This window comes from Lissotriton vulgaris, chromosome 1_2 (assembly GCF_964263255.1).
Source record: "Lissotriton vulgaris chromosome 1_2, aLisVul1.2, whole genome shotgun sequence".
NCBI lineage: Eukaryota > Metazoa > Chordata > Amphibia > Caudata > Salamandridae > Lissotriton > Lissotriton vulgaris.
Window position 1 is genome coordinate 42,742,609 of NC_141686.1, and position 17,924 is coordinate 42,760,532.

The 17,924-nt window shown below is 46.2% G+C and overlaps 1 protein-coding gene across 1 annotated transcript in view; it reads left to right on the plus strand.

The window, feature by feature from the left end:
- CAPRIN2 (caprin family member 2) overlaps positions 1–17,924 on the plus strand; it is a 682,604-nt gene that overhangs the window by 398,955 nt on the left and 265,725 nt on the right. Inside the window, exon 18 of the mRNA XM_086952790.1 lies at positions 10,795–10,975. Within this exon, the coding sequence (XP_086808916.1) occupies positions 10,795–10,975 (181 nt within the window). The remainder of the gene's footprint in view (positions 1–10,794; positions 10,976–17,924) is intronic.

Sequence of the window (17,924 nt, forward strand, 5' to 3'; positions counted from 1 at the left end):
GGAGAGGGCGAAGATCAGACTGCAGTCCCTTTGTGACAGAGGAGAAACCGTGAGTGGAAGAGAAAATTTTGACTCCAGAAAGTAGTCTTCTTATCACAAAGAGCGCAAGGACAAAGGGGAGAAGGAAAAACATTGGTGTCCTTCTCCGTCAAGGGACAGATCGTCCTCCAAGGTACCTCTGTGCTCAGAATCGGCATCCAAATCGCTGTCGAGGTGTCGGTCGTCGTCGAAACATCCCTCTCCGTCGAAGAAAATTTTGCCGTCGAAGCAAGGTGAGAAAAGAGAGGAGATGAGGTCTCCTGCGCGTAGGCGGTCCAGGACTGGCTCGCCTACGACCGCAAGAGGTCGGTACTCAACGTAGTCTCATCGACGTCGACGGTCGCTGCCGAGAGGCTCGGAATAAATGTCAAGACCACCGTCGAGAGGTGCTATGTTGTCGACGTCGAACCGCCCAGCAGAGGTTTCGATGTCGAAGAGCCCCAGCCATTCGACGTCGAGGCACCCGACTCCGTGAAGAACATCTCCGTTGAGGCACACAACGTCGACGCCTAAGAGACCATCGCGGCTGAGAAGGTCGCTGTCGAGGAGGTTGCCGTCCGCGTCTCCTGCAGTGAGGAGGCCTAGAACGGTGTCTAAAGACCGGTCTAACATTCCTACTGTGTCTTTTGTGAGTTCCTCTTCCTCCCCTGGACTTCAGATTGTACAAGTCTCTCCAGAGCCCTCGAGAGCACAGTCTCCACTTCAACCAACGACTAATATCTCGCCAAGATATTAAAGAGTGGAAGGTAAGGAGAGCTAATCTTCCAAGGTCGTCTTCCAGGTCAAGGTCACCTATTGACCGTCCAAGAGCTGCGTCAAGATAAAGATTGCCCGCAAGGCAGTTGGTGCACTCTCCAAGGAGACGTGAGCGTACTCCTCCGAGGAAATCTCCATCAGTGAGGAGGCGGTCCTCCCCTCTCCCAGAACATCACGCCGCCGCTCTTCAAGGAGGCGCAGTCATAGATCCTCGACCAGGTCTACGGATTCGAAGAGGGGCTATTCTCCAACACGGTCATCAACTCCTCTGAGTAGGATATCACCAATTGATGACTTGATACCCTTTGATGAGGTTCTCTGTTGTGGAGCAGCTAAACTTAATATCGAAATGCAGGTCTCTACCACCAAGACAACAGTCATTTTCAAAACCCGGCATCAAAAGTTAACTTCAACGCCTTTACTCCCTTTGGTACCAGGCCTGCGCAGCACAAGTTCCTAACTCCAGCAGCGTTGGGAGCGGTCCCATCTTGGATCTCTAGGAAATATAAAGCTCTGGACAATGATCCGTTTTTTCTGAGGGCTGAACCACCACCTGATTCTGTGATTTTCTCAGCGGCACGTAAAAATCAAACCGGAGCGGCATCCTCTTCTGTGCCGCTGGATAAAGACAGTAAGGCTGTGGACTCTGTAGAGAAGAGAATGTGTACCACCTCTGCTTCCTACATGAAGGTCGCCAGTGCTTCGGCCCTGCTGGGTCGCTATGACCGCGCACTATGGGACTCCATGTCTCGTTTCGCAGAAAAGCTTCCTAAAGAAGATAAACACGACTTTCTTGAGATCCTGCACGAAGGTGGGCTAGTGGGCTAACCAAGTGATTAGTGCAGCCACTGATGCTTCTGATCTATCTGCTCATGGTTACGCACATGGACTCTGCACCAGGCGCGCAGCGTGGTTGAGGCTCACGGGTCTTAAGCCTGAAGCACAACACCGGATACTTAATCTGCCTTTTAATGGAACATCGCTCTTCGGATCTCATGCTGATGAGATGTCACGAATGAAAACAGAGCTCGATACAGTGAAGGATGTTGGTCTTGAAAAAAGAAAAGATTTTATGAAGAAATACCGTCCTTACGACCGGAGACAGAACCAGCAGAGGGTTCAAACCCCTCAATAGTCGTCACAGCAAAATCAGGTAAGATCTCAGTTCTCCCAGCGTCGCCCTGGTAGAGGAAGAGGCGGCATTTCCAGGCAGTCTGCTCCTGGTAACAAGCAACAGCAACTAAAACAGTGAGCTTTTGCTTCCCCTGGGCCCGTTACCCACTCCGGAGGGGGGGTGGGGGTGGGGGGTTGTTTTTGCCTGGAAGAGTGGACAAACCTCCCACTAGACAAATGGGTTCTGAATATTGTAAGGAATCGGTATACCATCAGATTCAAGTCCCCCCCCCCCCCCCCCCCCCCCCACCTTCCATTCCTCCTCAAAAGACTGTCACCCATTGTATACATCTTTTGAGACGAGGTGTCTGCTTTACTCCTAAAGAATACGATTGAGGAGGTCCCAAGAAACCAACGCCGACAAGGCATTTACTCCCGATACTTTCTGGTTTTAAAGAAAGGTCCAAACAAGGAGTTCAGGCCCATACTAGATCTGACGTCTCAACAAATTCATTCGGCGAGAAAAGTTCAGAATGCTGTCGTTACATAAAGTAATTCCAATTCTGCATCAAGGGAAATGGATGTGCTCCATAGATCTTAAAGATCTTCAAGATGCTTACTTTCACATTCCCATCACCAAAGCATCGGAAGTTTTTGAGGTTCTGCATCCAAACAAGCCACTTCCAATTCACAGTTTTGCCCTTCGGGCTAAAGTCAGCTCCTCGCACCTTTTCAAAGTGCATGGCAGTAGTAGCGGCTTTCCTGAGGAAGAGACACATTTTCGTCTATCCTTACCTAGACGACTAGCTCCTAAAGAGTGCGTCTCCGAATCTGCTACAGCAACATCTCACGTTCTGCATACACCAGCTGCGGAGACCTGGCCTGCACGTAAACTTCAGAAAGTCTATCCTCAATCAAACACAGAGGATCCACTACCTGGGCGCACTTCTGGATTCAGAGGACGCAAAAGCGTATCCTTCGGAGGAGAGACTATCCTCCATTCTCCTCAAGTCAGACTCTACTGAAGACTCCTCGACCCACGGCCAGGCAGATCTCTTCTCTTCTAGGGTCTATGGCCACCTGTATATTCCTCGTTCCAAACGCCAGACTGCACATGAGACCTCTGCAGCAGTCTCTGGAGGACCAGTGGTCCCAGTTTTCCAATCGTTGGGAGGACAAACTGTCACTACCCCTGTCAGTACAGATCTCCATCAGATGGTGGATGCAGTGGAGTCATCTGGTAGTGGGAGTTCCTTTCCAGGAGGACATGCCAAGACAATCGCTGGTGAGGGATGGGGCGCTCATCTGGAGTCTCTTCAAATTCAAGGAGTGTGGTCAGAAAAAGAGCGACTATCACATAAACATGCTGGAACTCAGAGCTGTCCACCTAGCTCTCAAAGCTTTCTTTCCCGCAATCAATACGGCCTCTCTGCTTGTTCAGACCGACAACACAACAACGATGTACTGTCTGAACAAGCAGGATGGAACGATATCCAAACCTCTTTCGCTGGAAGCGCAAGCAATCTGGAAGTGGCTTCTGGCTCGAGACATGAGAATATTGGCAGTTCATCTGCCGGGCGTCCTCAACGTCCAAGCAGATGACCTAAGCAGACATTTCGCTGAAGCACACAACTTGGTCTTAAAAGAAGTGGTGCAAGACATCTTCCAGGCCTGGGGGACGCCAGAAATCTATCTATTTGCGGACGCCGAAAACGCAAAATGCCTCGTCTTCGCATCCAGATTCCCACAACAGGGGTCCAAGGGGAATGCTCTGTGGATAGACTGGTCAGAGGCATTACTCTACACTTTTCCACCGATTCCACTCATTTCTTTGGTGATCAAGAAACTGTACAAGTCCAAGACAGACATGATCCTGGTGGCTCAGAATTGGCCTCGCCAATGGTGGTATCCGGACCTTCTTCACCTATCCAAAGTACCGCACAGGAGGTTGCCTTGTCACCCGGATCTGCTGGCCGGGGCGAACCGCAAAGTGTTTTACCCCAACCTGTCGTCCCTTAATCTAGCAGTATGGCTCCTGAGTTCGTCCAATACAGACATTTAGGCCTCTTGCAGGACTGTATGCACATTTTAAAAGAGGCGAGGAGAGCTTCTACGAGAAAGTTGTATGCTTTCAAGTGGAAGCTTTTTTTCATGTGGTGTACTGCGGAAGGTCATGACCCTATTCGAGGCCTAGAACAGGTACTGTTGCCATACTTACTTTCTTTGGCCAAAGTAGGTTTGCAGTATTCGTCAAGAAAAGTCCACCTGGCAGCAATTACAGCATATCGAAAGACCCCCACCCGGGTGTCTTTCTTCCAAATGCCAGTTGTGAAGGATTTCCTGGAGGGTATCACGAAGGTCTATCCTCCTGTGAGGGCCCCCTCCCCTCCATGGGAGCTTAATGTGGTTTTGTCCAAATTGATGGGTCCTCCATTCGAACCTATTCATAAGGCTTCCCTCCAACATCTGTCGTGGAAGGCGGCTTTCCTAGTAGCTATCACTTCTGCGCGCAGGGTGAGTGAGATACATTATTTTTCTTCTACAGAACCTTCTTTCGTTTTCCATGCGAATAGTGGTGCTTCGTACTCACCCGAGATTCCTTCCTAAGGTAGTCTCGGATTTTCACATTAATCAGTCGGTCACACTATCTACCTTCTTTGCAAATCCGAACACTCCAGCTGAAAGAACTCTGCACTCTTTGGATTTAAAGAGTGCTGAAATTTTATCTTGATAAAACCAAGAGTGTTCGGAAGTCTGATCATTTGTTTGTGAACTACGGTCCTCTGAATACAGGCTTGCCTGCGTCTAAGAGATCCATTTTTAGATGGATTGTGTCATGTATTATGTTATCTTATCAGTTGGCACGGAAGCAGCTCCCGGGCAAAACGAGAGCGCATTCCACTAGAGGAAAAGCTGCAACGATAGCAATGCTTAAAAATGTTCCAATTCATGAAATTTGTAAGGCAGCTACGTGGCGTTTGGTTCATACCTTTGCACGCCACTACTGCCTTGATTCTAATACTCAGGCGATTGCTCAGGTTGGTCAAGCATCCCTGAGGAATTTGTTTGGGTAATAATGATTGGCATACTGTTTAGAGAGACTGGTATTCGCCCGCAGGGTATGGGATGGGCTTTCTATTCTATTCAGTGCTTGACTATTGAGGAGTATCCCCTGGAAGAGAAGGATAAGTTACTTACCTGTAATCCTAGTTCTCTTCCAGGGGTATACTCCTCAGTCATAAGCAACCCACCCTCCTCCCCGGACGAATACCAGGACTGTCTATTTACATGTTACACATGCTGTTCTCACACTGTTATACGCCGTCCAAAAGAACTGACCTAACTGTCACCTGTGGTGCATGATGGGAGCCTGGAGGCTCATGGAGGTCTTACAGGCACTGGGCCAATTTTTCAGTTGTTACTATACAGCCTATCTAGGCTAAATCTACCTGATTTTTACCTTTGGAAATAAAGGTTGTGTGTTTCAAAGAAACCCAGGGCAGTGTTCTTCTGTACATTATATAATTTGAATTATGTCTTTATTTGGCAAATGGAAAAGCTTTACATGCAATAATGGCAGTTTTTGAGCCTAGTATGGTGTATTTCAGGCTGTATATGTATATGCATATTATATGTATGTGTATATATGGGTATTTATGTATATTTATATGTATATGTATGTGTATGTATATATATATATATATATATATATATCTCTCCAAAGATTCTCCCATCAGGAAAATACATGAAACGACACACCACGAGTTGCTGTGCAAGAAGGTTTATTGGCAGCAAAAGCAAACCACGCGTTTCACCTCACGGCTTGTTCACGTGAACAAGTCGTGAGGTGAAACGCGTTGTTTGCTTTTGCTGCCAATAAACCTTCTTGCACAGCAACTCGTGGTGTTGTTTCACGTATTTTCCTGATGGGAGAATCTTTGGAGATATATATATATATATATTCCAAAAGGTCGTCATATCCTCTCTGCCTTCCGCGCAGAACAACGAAAAGAGCGAGACCACAAAGTAAGTGCAGTTTCTCAGTGCTTTTTGTTCCGTGCCAGAGTTATAGCCTGCAATTCGCCATGACGCGTTTCACCTCGAGAGAGGCTTGTTCACATAGCGTGTCATGGACACAAACAAGGGTTTATAAAGTGCTAATGCTTAATTTGCCACAGCTGTGCAGTTAACATTTTTTTCATTGCATCGACAGTGAAAACATACTATGTTCAGTCAACAGAAAATAAAGGGCATGGTGCCCGATGGGTTCCAGTGCGTGTACACATTTTAGTAGAGTATAAAAATTCTTTTTAAAATTAATGTAAATAAATAGTTCAATTTCATATATATACACATAGCTAAAATAACTATTAATCAATAGAAATTTCATCAAATACACTCCATATATGTACACAGTTCGGTCAGTTTACATAACCTCAAGTTATATATAAATATATATAGACTTAGGAACCCAAATTTATCATTTGAAGTTAAAAAAACATACATTTCCACATGCGAAAGAGAATTGTGCCCCAGTGGGCATACCCAAAGCAAACTGCACAGACCAATATGGACAATAATGACATGCACTTCTAAATCAACCTCTTATGGTTACTGCAGAGCAAAAAGTGTTATAAAGTGAAAAGGTGCTAATACTGATTGTTAAAAACATGCTACAGTTAACAGCAGGTAGCAGAGTCAGATTAAAACCAAATCAAGAGCCAGTTGGGGGAAATCGCTCATACAAATAAATTCAGGAAACATTCAAGATTAATGATCAGCCGATCTACTACAGTTAGAGACAAGTATAAAGATCCTCGCTATTATTTAAACCTCCGGGGCTTTTTGTGTTAAACTCAAGGATAAACCTGGTTTCCAAGAGGCGTAGTTTAGCGTCTCGGTTACCCCCTCTTTTTAGAGGCAAGAAGGAGTCCACAAGAAAATACTGTAAACTACTGGGGTCACTATTGTGTATGGTTTCAAAGTGTCTAGCCACTGGATAAGCCTGGTCCTTACCGGAGATTGCCCTTAGATGTTGCAAGATGCGCTTGTGGGCAGGTGGGCGTGTACTCCCCACATATTGTAGTCCACAAGGGCACTGCAGGACGTAGACAACATATTCTGTCCTGCATGTGAGTCTTTTATTGATGATATAAGGTTTGTCTGAAAAAGGGCGTGGGACCTGAGTTTTGTTGACTCTGTGGCGACAAGCTTTACATGTAAGACATTTTTTGAAACCAGTGATGTTATCCATCCAGGTTTTTTCGGGTTCCAGAGTATTGCTGACTAGGGCACTAGCAAGGCTAGGGGATTTTCGAAAAGTTAAACTAGGTCTATCCGGTACTAGGTCACCTATTATAGGGTCACCCTTGACCAGATTCCAGTTCTTGTTCAGAATTTTTCTTATCTGGGAATGTTGGTTACTGTAGGTCACAATGGCTCTAGATTGAATTTGCTCATTGTTACCATACTCTTGGGTTTAGTCTTAGCCACTAAGGCATCCTCCCTCGTGATTTTCTTAGTACGTCTAATTGCTCCCTCTATTAGAGTACTACTGTAACCTCTTTGCAGGAACCTGGTTTTGCTGGCTTGTTGTGCCAGGTCACATTCTAAGTCAGAACTGCAAATTCTCCGCAATCTCAGCATTTCCCCGTAGGGAATGCTGCGGATAAGGTGTTGGGGATGCTGACTGCTGGCGTGTAGGACTGTATTGCCAGCAGTTATTTTTCTATGTAGCTTTGTTTGCAGAGTACCATCCCTGACATAGACCTCCACATCTAAGAAAGTAATCTTTTCTTTGTCAATGTGCGATGTAAATTGGAGGTTCAAATTGTTCATGTTCAACTGTTTCACAAAATCAGTAGCCTCCTCATGTGATCCCCTCCAGATCATAAATAGGTCATCAATATACCTTAGGTAGAGCATAACCTTGTTCTGCATAATTTCCTTATGGTCACCCATAAGGACCCGCTCCTCCCATAGCCCCATATGTAGACAGGCAAAGCTAGGGGAGAAGCAGGCCCCCATAGCCACCCCTCTCAATTGCTGGTATACTTGGTTATTAAAAGTGAAAACGTTTTGTTCCAAACAAATCTTCAACATACCAACAATCATTTTGTTATGCTGTAAATATTCAATGGGGCGTTTATCAAGGTAATACTCAACCACTTTTATACCATCGCAGTGTCGAATTGATGTATACAATGAAGTAACATCCATGGTAATGAGCAATAGTTCATCATCCCAGGTAATTGAAGCTAGTTTGCACATTATTATATATATATATATATATAATGTAGATGTATGCATATTATTGGCTATTGCTCCAGGGTCCCGCACGTGGGCGGGAATATTCAGTGCTTATGACTTTGAGTATAGCCCTGGAAGAGAACTAGGATTACAGGTAAGTAACTTATCCCTCCAGCACTCCCCCGGCACCTTTCTTCGAAGGAAACCTGACTGACCTACCTCATATTTTAATAACTCTTAAATAGTGGCTTCGTTATTTTTCTAGCTGGGTCCATTCCTGAGATACAGTATTAGTATTTTAATCTGTACTTTGTTTTCTTTAACCACTTCGCTGCGGCTGGAATTCCCCTCCGGTGCTGGAGAATTCCATGCATGTATTCGGATGGCCGCCAGCCGTCCTCTGCACACGCCCACCGGGACATCAGACGGCCGGGGGCTGTCCGACGTACTGAAGCGGATATAAGATAGCTAGGCCATCTGCAGTGAAAATGGCTTTTATATAATTTTCTCTCTAGAGGCATGGTAACATTATATTTCTACATTTCCTACCTTTCATTTCAGTTCACTCGAACACGTGGTATACAACGCTTGCATATTGGTGATTTACGAATATGTAAAAGGGAGGTTTTTGTATCTGTCAAACTGTTATTTTACAGGTTGTACTGCAGCCGCCAGGCAACAATGTTAGGCCTGTAGGAGTGCTTTCCTTTTTCAAACTAGTCCAGTCAGTACTTTTTCTTTGTAAAGGAAGTCTTTAACACACAACATTAAATGCAATGTTCAAAATTGCTAATTTTTACACAGATGGGGGAAAGATTAGTTGGAGCGTCTCCTAAAGAGGCATTACGAACATGGGTTTGCATCTCCTATCCCAAAAGTGTCAAAGCGAGCTCACTCAATCTGTGCTAGCCCCTGTGGTTTTGAAGTACATTGGACCATTAATGCACCAGTAGACTTGCATATAGGTGCACAGGCAGAAGTGGCATTGCTGTTTTTAGGAGTCAAATCATTTCAGTGCTGTACACCATTAAACAAATCTGGTTTATTGGCTTTGTCGGTGGGGTCCATGATATCAGGTCTACAGCCTTGTTATATTTAATAAATGAACAGCCTACCCTGCCTTTGTCATGCTCTCTGGGAATCAAAATGGCAACTCCCTCCAAAATTGGGGCTCATCTCTGAGCAAAGCCTGAACACCTCTGGACTTGTTTCTTTAAGTACTCCAAATCTGTGGTAACTGGCCACATTGAGGACAAGCAGACCTCCGTTACAAAGTGGGAAAATCCTTCTAGCCAATTTACATGGAGGTGCCGCGGACAACAGATTTCTAATTGCACCCAATTCCTCTAACAGGGAAATCCTCATCTCTCTAGGATGGGCTTGTTGTGTTCAGAGGTCCTTGACTTGTTCGCTAGGCAGCAGAGGTAGTCATTGGTTTAGCACGGCAACTCAGAGCATGAATCTCATTAAGGCTGGCTTAAAGAAATCTGCCCAACTTTGAGTTCCTGTAAAGTAAAACACTCTTGATCAGAGTTTGAACCCAGCAATTCATACACAAGGACAAGTCAGTGAACATTGTTCCACATTCCAATGAATAGGTAGACATTAGCCACATTTTATACAAAGTGCAAAACAGTATAATCCCTACAAATAAGCACTTCAGTCAGAAACAAAGCATTTTTTTTCTGGAGCATCTAATCCTAAGGCTTTCGCAGGCCATATCCAATGTAGACGATCTAGTCTGGGCACAGAGCTGCATGTGCAGATTTACAGCAGAGGCAAACTAGCAGTCCCTCTCCCCCTCCTTATACATGCACAACCTTCACAGAGACCAGTACCAATACCTTGACACCTGCTGACTATTTGAGAAGGAGGGCATTTCAGGTTACAGCTCAAGGTCACTTCACTTTTGAGCGTACTGCTGTGGGTTAAGCTCCATGGGGTTGTTCTACTCCACAGTGGTCCAAAAGTGTAACGTGGGTTATTTTTCATGGATTAAAACCATATTTACAGAACTCTAATTTCCTCTCTAAACATTTTGTAGTTGGACGAAAGACACTCCAGTTTGGTTCACTTGCAGATGGCCTGCTCCTAGCTTTCGCTCAAAGTTTTGTAATGAAATGTAATATCTATTGGAGAGTTGTAGTCTTTAATACCCAATTGCTAGCCCGGCCACTGGAAAACATGTAAAACTGTCCATTATTAGGTTTTTGGCTATACGGGCAGAGCTATTGGTGATGGTATTGGAGAGTTGTAGTCTTTAATACCCAATTGCTAGCCCGGCCACTGGAAACATGTAAAACTGTCCATTATTAGGTTTTTGGCTATGCGGGCAGAGCTATTGGTGATGGTACTTGGAGGACTCCTCATTGGAGGTGTTGAAATGAACGAATTTGAATTTGTGAACCTAGCCTACAATCTGTTTATAATAAGCACTACTGATCTGGATCCTGTGATGTTATGGTAATCTCTCAATGTAAGCATCCCTGTTGTATTAAATACTTGATATTTCTGCAAGTAATGGATATTTAAAAAAGTTCCTTTTTCTTGCCTCCTCCTACTACTATTGGAAAAGAGCAGAGTTTTCCCCCCATGGACATTTGTAGGACGTTCAGTGATTAACTGTTGTGATTCCAGGTCTTTAAAGTGAATGCACCCTTACCACCACGAAAGGAGTTCGATCTGAAAGATGAGTCGCCTTATCCTGTGAACTACAACCAGTCTTACACCACCGCCAGCACCCAGACCGGGCCTCAGAGTGTCCTGCAGCCTGCTCAGATTGTAGACCAATCCGCCTTCGTGCAAGAGTCTCTATCAGGTGAGAGTGGTATACAGCTGAGGTCTGCATTTGGGTATATTATTTTCAAATTAACTTGGGTCTCTGGAATTGCAGGATTCTTTGGTGTTGCGGTTTGCCAATTCAGGATTTGTTGCATTTGCTGCATAATCCGTCATCTGCTGCGTAATTTACCGATTTTAAGAAAGGATGCAGTTCTTTCAAGAGTGCACCCACAGTTTAAAATGTTACCAAAATGTTGATCCACTGGAAGGCCTCCGGTCTTCCATTGTAAAACACCTCCTAGTCAGACATCTACATACCGTGGTGCAGGGTCTCCAACCTTGTCTGCAGTAAGAGCTGCTTCTGTCCAGTGAAATGCCCCCCGAGCTGCTTAGTTTTGTAACCGTGTTCAGGTCGGACCAGATTACATTGGTGGCCACCATATGAATCAATGTGAGTATTAGCAGTGAGCACCACGGTTCATCAGGCATGGCTGCCAGAAGTAATGTAAACCAGGCTTTGTCAATGTGGAATCCCCGTGCAAAGGTAATGCACATCAGCCATAGCTGCCATGCCCCAAACACCAAGGTAATGTTAGTCATACGTCCCTCCAACTCAGCATGACTTATCATTCAAACGGCTTCTAATGCATTTTGGCAATTCGCTCATCTTTCTCCAAACATCCGCATCTGAGTTATGAAAATACACACATTTTCTTTTTGAATACACACCTTTCAATTCGGGTATGCATTTATTAATTCAACCAAGTAAAAGCTTCTTATTTAGTAGGCAGTGCTGCACACGCAATAGCTACCTTTAGGCAGCTAGAGAGCTACCAGTAGTTCACCAGCTACTTCTTGGAGAAACCAGCCTTGGTTTGTTCAGGACGGTTCCGCAGGCCTGTCTCCTATTGAAAAGATGTGCTGCAAGAGGAGCTGCCGTGCAGCACTGGGTGAATCTGGCCCTGAATAAAGTTTTCAAACATAACTGGTATGCACAGAATAAGCCCCACCTTCACTCATGAAGTATGTGCTTTTACGCTTGGTAGCCGATGAGTGGAACATTGTGATCGGGCCTTGTTAATGTGTGTCCTATGCTGTGCAAGAGGAAATCATTAACTGTTGGTTTGTCACCTTTTGAATTAATCTACTGTATTTGTTTACTTTTTCATAACCCAATGTATTTTGTAGCATTGGAATCCTTTTGATGGGTATAATTTACTTTTACGTTCAGTTCATTGCCCCATAGCTATCGAATCTGTAAATGTAATTACTTGAAAGAAGTGTTAATTTTCTGGAATCAGTTCCATTGGAATGCGCTCATGTAAATGGTTAATATCTCCCACTTGAGATTACAGGTTTTTCAACACTTGGGGCCCGATTACGACCGGCGGTCTGACCGCCCTATTACAACTTGGGCGGTTGGACTGCCATTGCACCGCTGCGACCGCCAGGGATCAGATCCCTGGCAGTGGCGTGGTGGTTTTGAGGCCAATATATGTTTGGCGGTACTGCCACGGTCCCTCCAAGCATATTAAGAGTTTCTTCTCCGGCACGGTTTTCATGACAGTACCTACTTCATGAAAACGGTGATGGAAAGAAAACACAGGAGGCTCTATGGGTCCCCCTGTTACCTCTGGCCATGGGTGCATTCATGAGGGCACATGTTGTACCCCCCTGTGTGTATGCACCCCAGTACATACACGGCATGGACTGCACCAGTCTATGCTGTGCAATTACAGCCTTTGACGTTCCCATTGTTATTGTTATTGTTATTTTTGATTTGTAGCGCGCTCAATCACCTACAGGCTTCTAAGCGCTCGGGAATCGATGGTGAACAACAACTTTGACAGTACAGAGGGCATCCACTAGCCTACGTGGCTCACAGGGCTCTCCTGAACAACAGCGTTTTCAGCCCCTTTCTGAAACGTAGGAGGTTTCCTTCCTTTCGTAGTGGCTCAGGTAGTGTGTTCCATAAATGTGGAACCAGCACCGAAAAGGCTCTACCGCCCTTGGTGGCAAGTTTGTACCGAGGGCAGACTAGTAGCGGAGTCTGAGGACCTAAGAGCTCTCTTTGGGCTATACATTGCCAGGCGATCTTTGATGTAAGCAGATGCCATGCCATAGATGGCTTTATGGGCGATGCACAGATTTTTAAATTCCACTCGCTCCTTAATAGGGAGCCAGTGGAGGCTTTGTAGCAGGGGGGATGCTTTAGTGTGTCTTGGCTGTCTGAAGATAAGACGAGCGGCATCATTCATCACCACCTGTAGCCTATTTATCAAGGTTTTTGGTAGGCCAAGGTAGAGGGCATTTCCATAATCTATGCGTGAAATCACAGTAGCTGCGACGATGGAACGTAGCATAGATTGGGAAATGATAGGCACTAATTTCCGTAGCTGTCGGATGATATTAGTACAGCTGCCCACCACTGAAGAGATTTGGCTGACCATAGAGAGGTCACAATCCAGTTTGATCCCCTGGCTCTTCACGTTCAAACTGGGTTTTGGGGCTGGACCTAACTCTGCGGGCCAGTAGAGGTCACACCATGGTGAGGTGGTAGATGAAATGACCAAGACCTCAGTCTTGTCTGGATTGATTTTTAGGAGGTTTCCTGTCATCCACTGGACCGTGTGTCTCAAGATATTCTGAGTGTGGAGTTGGGCGGTGTTTGTATTGTCAACACTCAGCAGCAGCTGCGTGTCGTCTGCGTAGTTATATACTGTGCAGCCCATACTCGCCAGGGAGGCAATTTCATAGGCACCACCGTGGGACCGCCAAAATCGCCTGCCAGTAAATGTAAAAGTCATAATCTGGCGGGTGGTGCACACACTGGTTTGGCGGTGTGTGAGCGGAGCAGCAGCATGGCAGTCTTGCTCCCACACTGGCAAATTCATAATCTGGTCCTTAGCGGTGTTTTATCTTGTTAGCATCTACATCTAATGTGTAACGTTGCCCAGTGCTTGCAGGAAAGGTGTTTATTAAACCAACTACCTATGCATTCATAATTCCCTCAGTAGCATCTTAATCATTGCATTTTCTTTTACATTTATCACTCTGTTCAGGGAACCATGTTATTTTACAGCTCAGGAGGATGTTCTGAAACCTCTCGAGTGCAAAGCCTACATTTTGCATGTATCAATTTTCCTTAAGCCTCCTTGCAGAGTTGTCCAACACAATTTCTTTTAGGCTTGCTTCTCCTAAATCATGGTCCATAGAGTACATAACTCCCTTGAACCCGGAAGTGGAATGTGCTGGTGTGGAACATATGCCCATCTGCACAGTGTTTGAGAGATGCGGACGCCTGACCTAGCCAGACACTGGTTTCTGCTCGATAGCGTGAGGTGTGGAATTAATTGAAAAATGATGTATACATTTTCTGATGGATACATCTGCCAGTGGATTCGTCACCTTGTGAATATCCCCCTGCACAGCAGCCAATCAGAAACTTTTGTAGCTCTCCAAGCCGATGAGGTCATGGACGACGTCATAGAGGGTACGACTCCGCTCGCGATCCCGCTGGCGTCACTGGATCCATAATAGGGCCTCGTCGGTGTGATGTCAGTTTCCTTTTTTCCGCACCGTAGATGCCAGCGGATTTTAGGGACTCACCGTAGTTACTGTGTTTCAACCTGTTTCTCTTGTATCTTTCAACGACGATGTCTGCGAGGAAGTCCGGATTTAAGCCCTGCAGAGAGTACGGTAAGCAGATGTCCATCACTGGCCCACACGAAGGTGCTTGTCTTCGGACCATGACATTGATGGATGTCCAAGCTGCAGGAAAATGAAGCCGAAAGCGTTGGAGAGACAGGCGAAGCTTTTTATGGCCAGGATGAGTAAGGATAAGAAGGCAAGTAGGATGAGGTTGAGGTCTCGTTCCGAATTCACGTTGGGCTCGAAGTCAGCCTCTGGTCACTCGAAGCCGGAGAAACATAAGAAGAAGCACTCTTCAAGGCATCGTTCTGATAAAGAGGTGGCGCCAAGATAGACCTCGCCTCGACGTCACAGAAGAGATCAGATCTCTTCTTCGTTATCGAATCTGTATTCGCCAGAGAAGTTGGCTTCATCTGAAGTCTCTCCACGTCGATCAGACGCCGGCTCAGTCTCCGGATTTGGTTCATTCTTTGGCTCCAGATCAAGAACATTCTGTGCCGGATGAGTAGGTTGAATCAGAAGAAGTTCCGATATCGGCGCCGGCTGGCCCGAATACTGGAACACCTGCTTCGGAGTCAGTACCAGGAGCTTACCCTCCATTCCCAGCTCCAGGTCAGGACCCTTCGCATTACCTCAATGCCATGTATGGGGTATTTGCAAGGGCAATATACCCCTCTGGTCCAACTGTGGGTCGCATGGGTCCATTAGCTTTCAATTTGGGGGTACCTCAGGCCTATTCAGGCCGCTTTCATGCCTTTCCTTCCCACGGTGCCGCCTTGGAGTTTCCCGGCGCCGAGGGCTCCGATGCAGTCTGTTCTGCCTCGTTCAGTGCAAGCAGCGCCATCGGATCCGTGCAAGCAGTGCCATCGGATCCGTGCACGGCGCCGACTCCGAATCCGATGGAGTCGGTTATGAATCCGTCGACTCCTGTGCCGAGGATTCGTTCCAGGGATTCGTTCCAGGATTGAAGCTCAGTTTTAGAAGAGGAGGTATCGTGAGGAAATGGAAGAAGGTGAAGTACGTGATTCAGATGAGTACTTTGCTGAATTGGGAGAGGCCAGTGGCCTGGACATTTCTCCTGAATGGGAGTTTTCTCCTGATTCTGATACTCCTTCAAAGGAGGTGGCCCCTTATCACGTTGTGGTTAGAAAGGCGGCAACATTTTTGGACATTCAACTCCCTACCACTAAGTTCAAGTGAAATGTATTAACCGAGGTACTCCATTCGCCTTCTTCAGTTGTTGAGCCTCTTGCCTTTCAATGAGGCTATTCTTGAGCCTGTGTTGGAGGTCTGGCGAAAGCCTCTTTCTGCGCCTCCAGTTTCCAGATCTATAGCAAGAAGATATAGGGTGGCTCCTAGTGAACCGGAGTTTTTATCTGCACATCCTTCTCCAGAGAGCCTAGTGGTTCAGGCTGCATGCTCAAGGAGGTCTTCGGGAGCTTTCCCTCAAGTCCCAGCTGACAGGGAATCAAAAAAGATTGATCAGTCTGCCCAAAAAGTATTTTCTTCTGCCAGTATGACACTGAAATCTACAAATGCTACCTGTTTGATGGGAAGGTACAGCCATGCTTTGATGGACTCTTCTAAACAGTTGCTGCCTAAACTGTCTGAGGAAGACCGGAAGAACTTTCAGGAAGTTTTGGATGATACCCAGGCTGCTACACGTCAAGTCATTCAGAGTGGGCTAGACACAGCTGATTCAGTGGGCAGGATCATGGGTTCTGCACTGGCTACTAGAAGGGGCGCCTGGTTGAAATCTACGGATTTTTCAACAGATGTGCAGGCTACTCTGTTGGACTTACCATTTGATGGTTCAGGACTATTTGGTTAAGTTGACTCTACCGTAGAGAGGTTTAAGAATAGCAAAGCTACAGCAAAATCACTTGGCTTGCAGGCTCAGCCTAGAGGTGCAAGACCAGAAAGGCGAGAAATATGCTGAACTATGTGCTCCGTTTATTGAGTTATAGAAAGACCTCCATGAAGTCACTTGCCCCAAACTCTTGCAAGTCCTTCAGCTGATCCCTCGAGCTCAGGAATATGGTGTTCCTCATCTGGGGTGTCAGGTGGATTTGGATCAAGCCAAGTGGGTGGGTTCGGGCCACTTTCTAGCACCTGAGGGAACATGGTAGGTGCCCCCCCCACCTTTCTTTTTCCTTTTTTAATTTTCATTTCGGGGGGCGGGAGGGAGGGGTTTCCTTTTCTTGCACTGGTTCTTGTTTTCGGACCTGCACGGTCCTGTTCTTGCGTATCAGGCATGTTCATTATCTCTGCCAGCCTCAAAGATGTAGGCATTGTAGCTATGTGTGTGCATATATATAGTGGGGGATATCCGTGGCGATATCCGTGGCATTCGTCCCCCACACCCCCCCCCACCACAAAGACACTTTACACAAATTTAGTGTTCACTGCGTAGCTTTTATCACTTGTCAATAACACCATCTTTATTTGTTATTAAACCTCCAACTTTTGACCAATTTTATTAACCATCGAAATACCATTACTGAACATAAGGAGGCGCAGAATCCATCTGCGCCACAGGTTACCATGTATTTACAATTTCATCAGCTCTAGATCCCCTCGAGGCATGTTGTACCAGCAGGACACAACCCAACCCCTTACCACTTCATCCATATGAGATACCATATTGCTTCATCCATGCACCAGCTACTAGGGTAGGACCGGAGAGTCCAGGACCACCAGCAGGACGGCCCCTCTCCCGCCAGCCCAGTGCCCCAATGACTGCCTCCCTGTTGCAAGGTCAGGCAGTTTCCGCATAAAGAAATCCCCAGGCCTTTTCCTCTTGTCCAGGACCCCGCCAAATCTACTTAAAACCTAGGGGTGGGTGGGCAACTGTTCCCGCTGCGCCTTTCCGGCTACTCCACAAGGCGAGAGGACAAAGAGGCTACTTCCTTGATTCCGGCTATTTTTATCACCTAAGGGGAGGGACCGCCAATGCTCCTCCTTCTTTACTCTCATTTTAGGCGTCCCGCCCCTTGCCCACTTTCAGGGAAACGAAACCGTTCCCTCGGCACTAAAAACCCACTAAAGGCCCCCCCCCCCCCCTATACGCGGGGGTGCCTATCATAGTGGGGATATCCGTGCCATTCGTCCACCACACACCCCCCACCACAAAGACACTTTACACAAATTTGGTGTTCACTGCGTAGCTTTTATTACTTGTCAATAACACCATCTCTATTTGTTATGAAACCTCCAACTTTTGACCAATTTTATTAACCATCGAAATACCATTACTGAACATAAGGAGGCGCAGACTCCATTTGCGCCACAGGTTACCATGTATTTACAATGTCATCAGCTCTAGATCCCCTCGA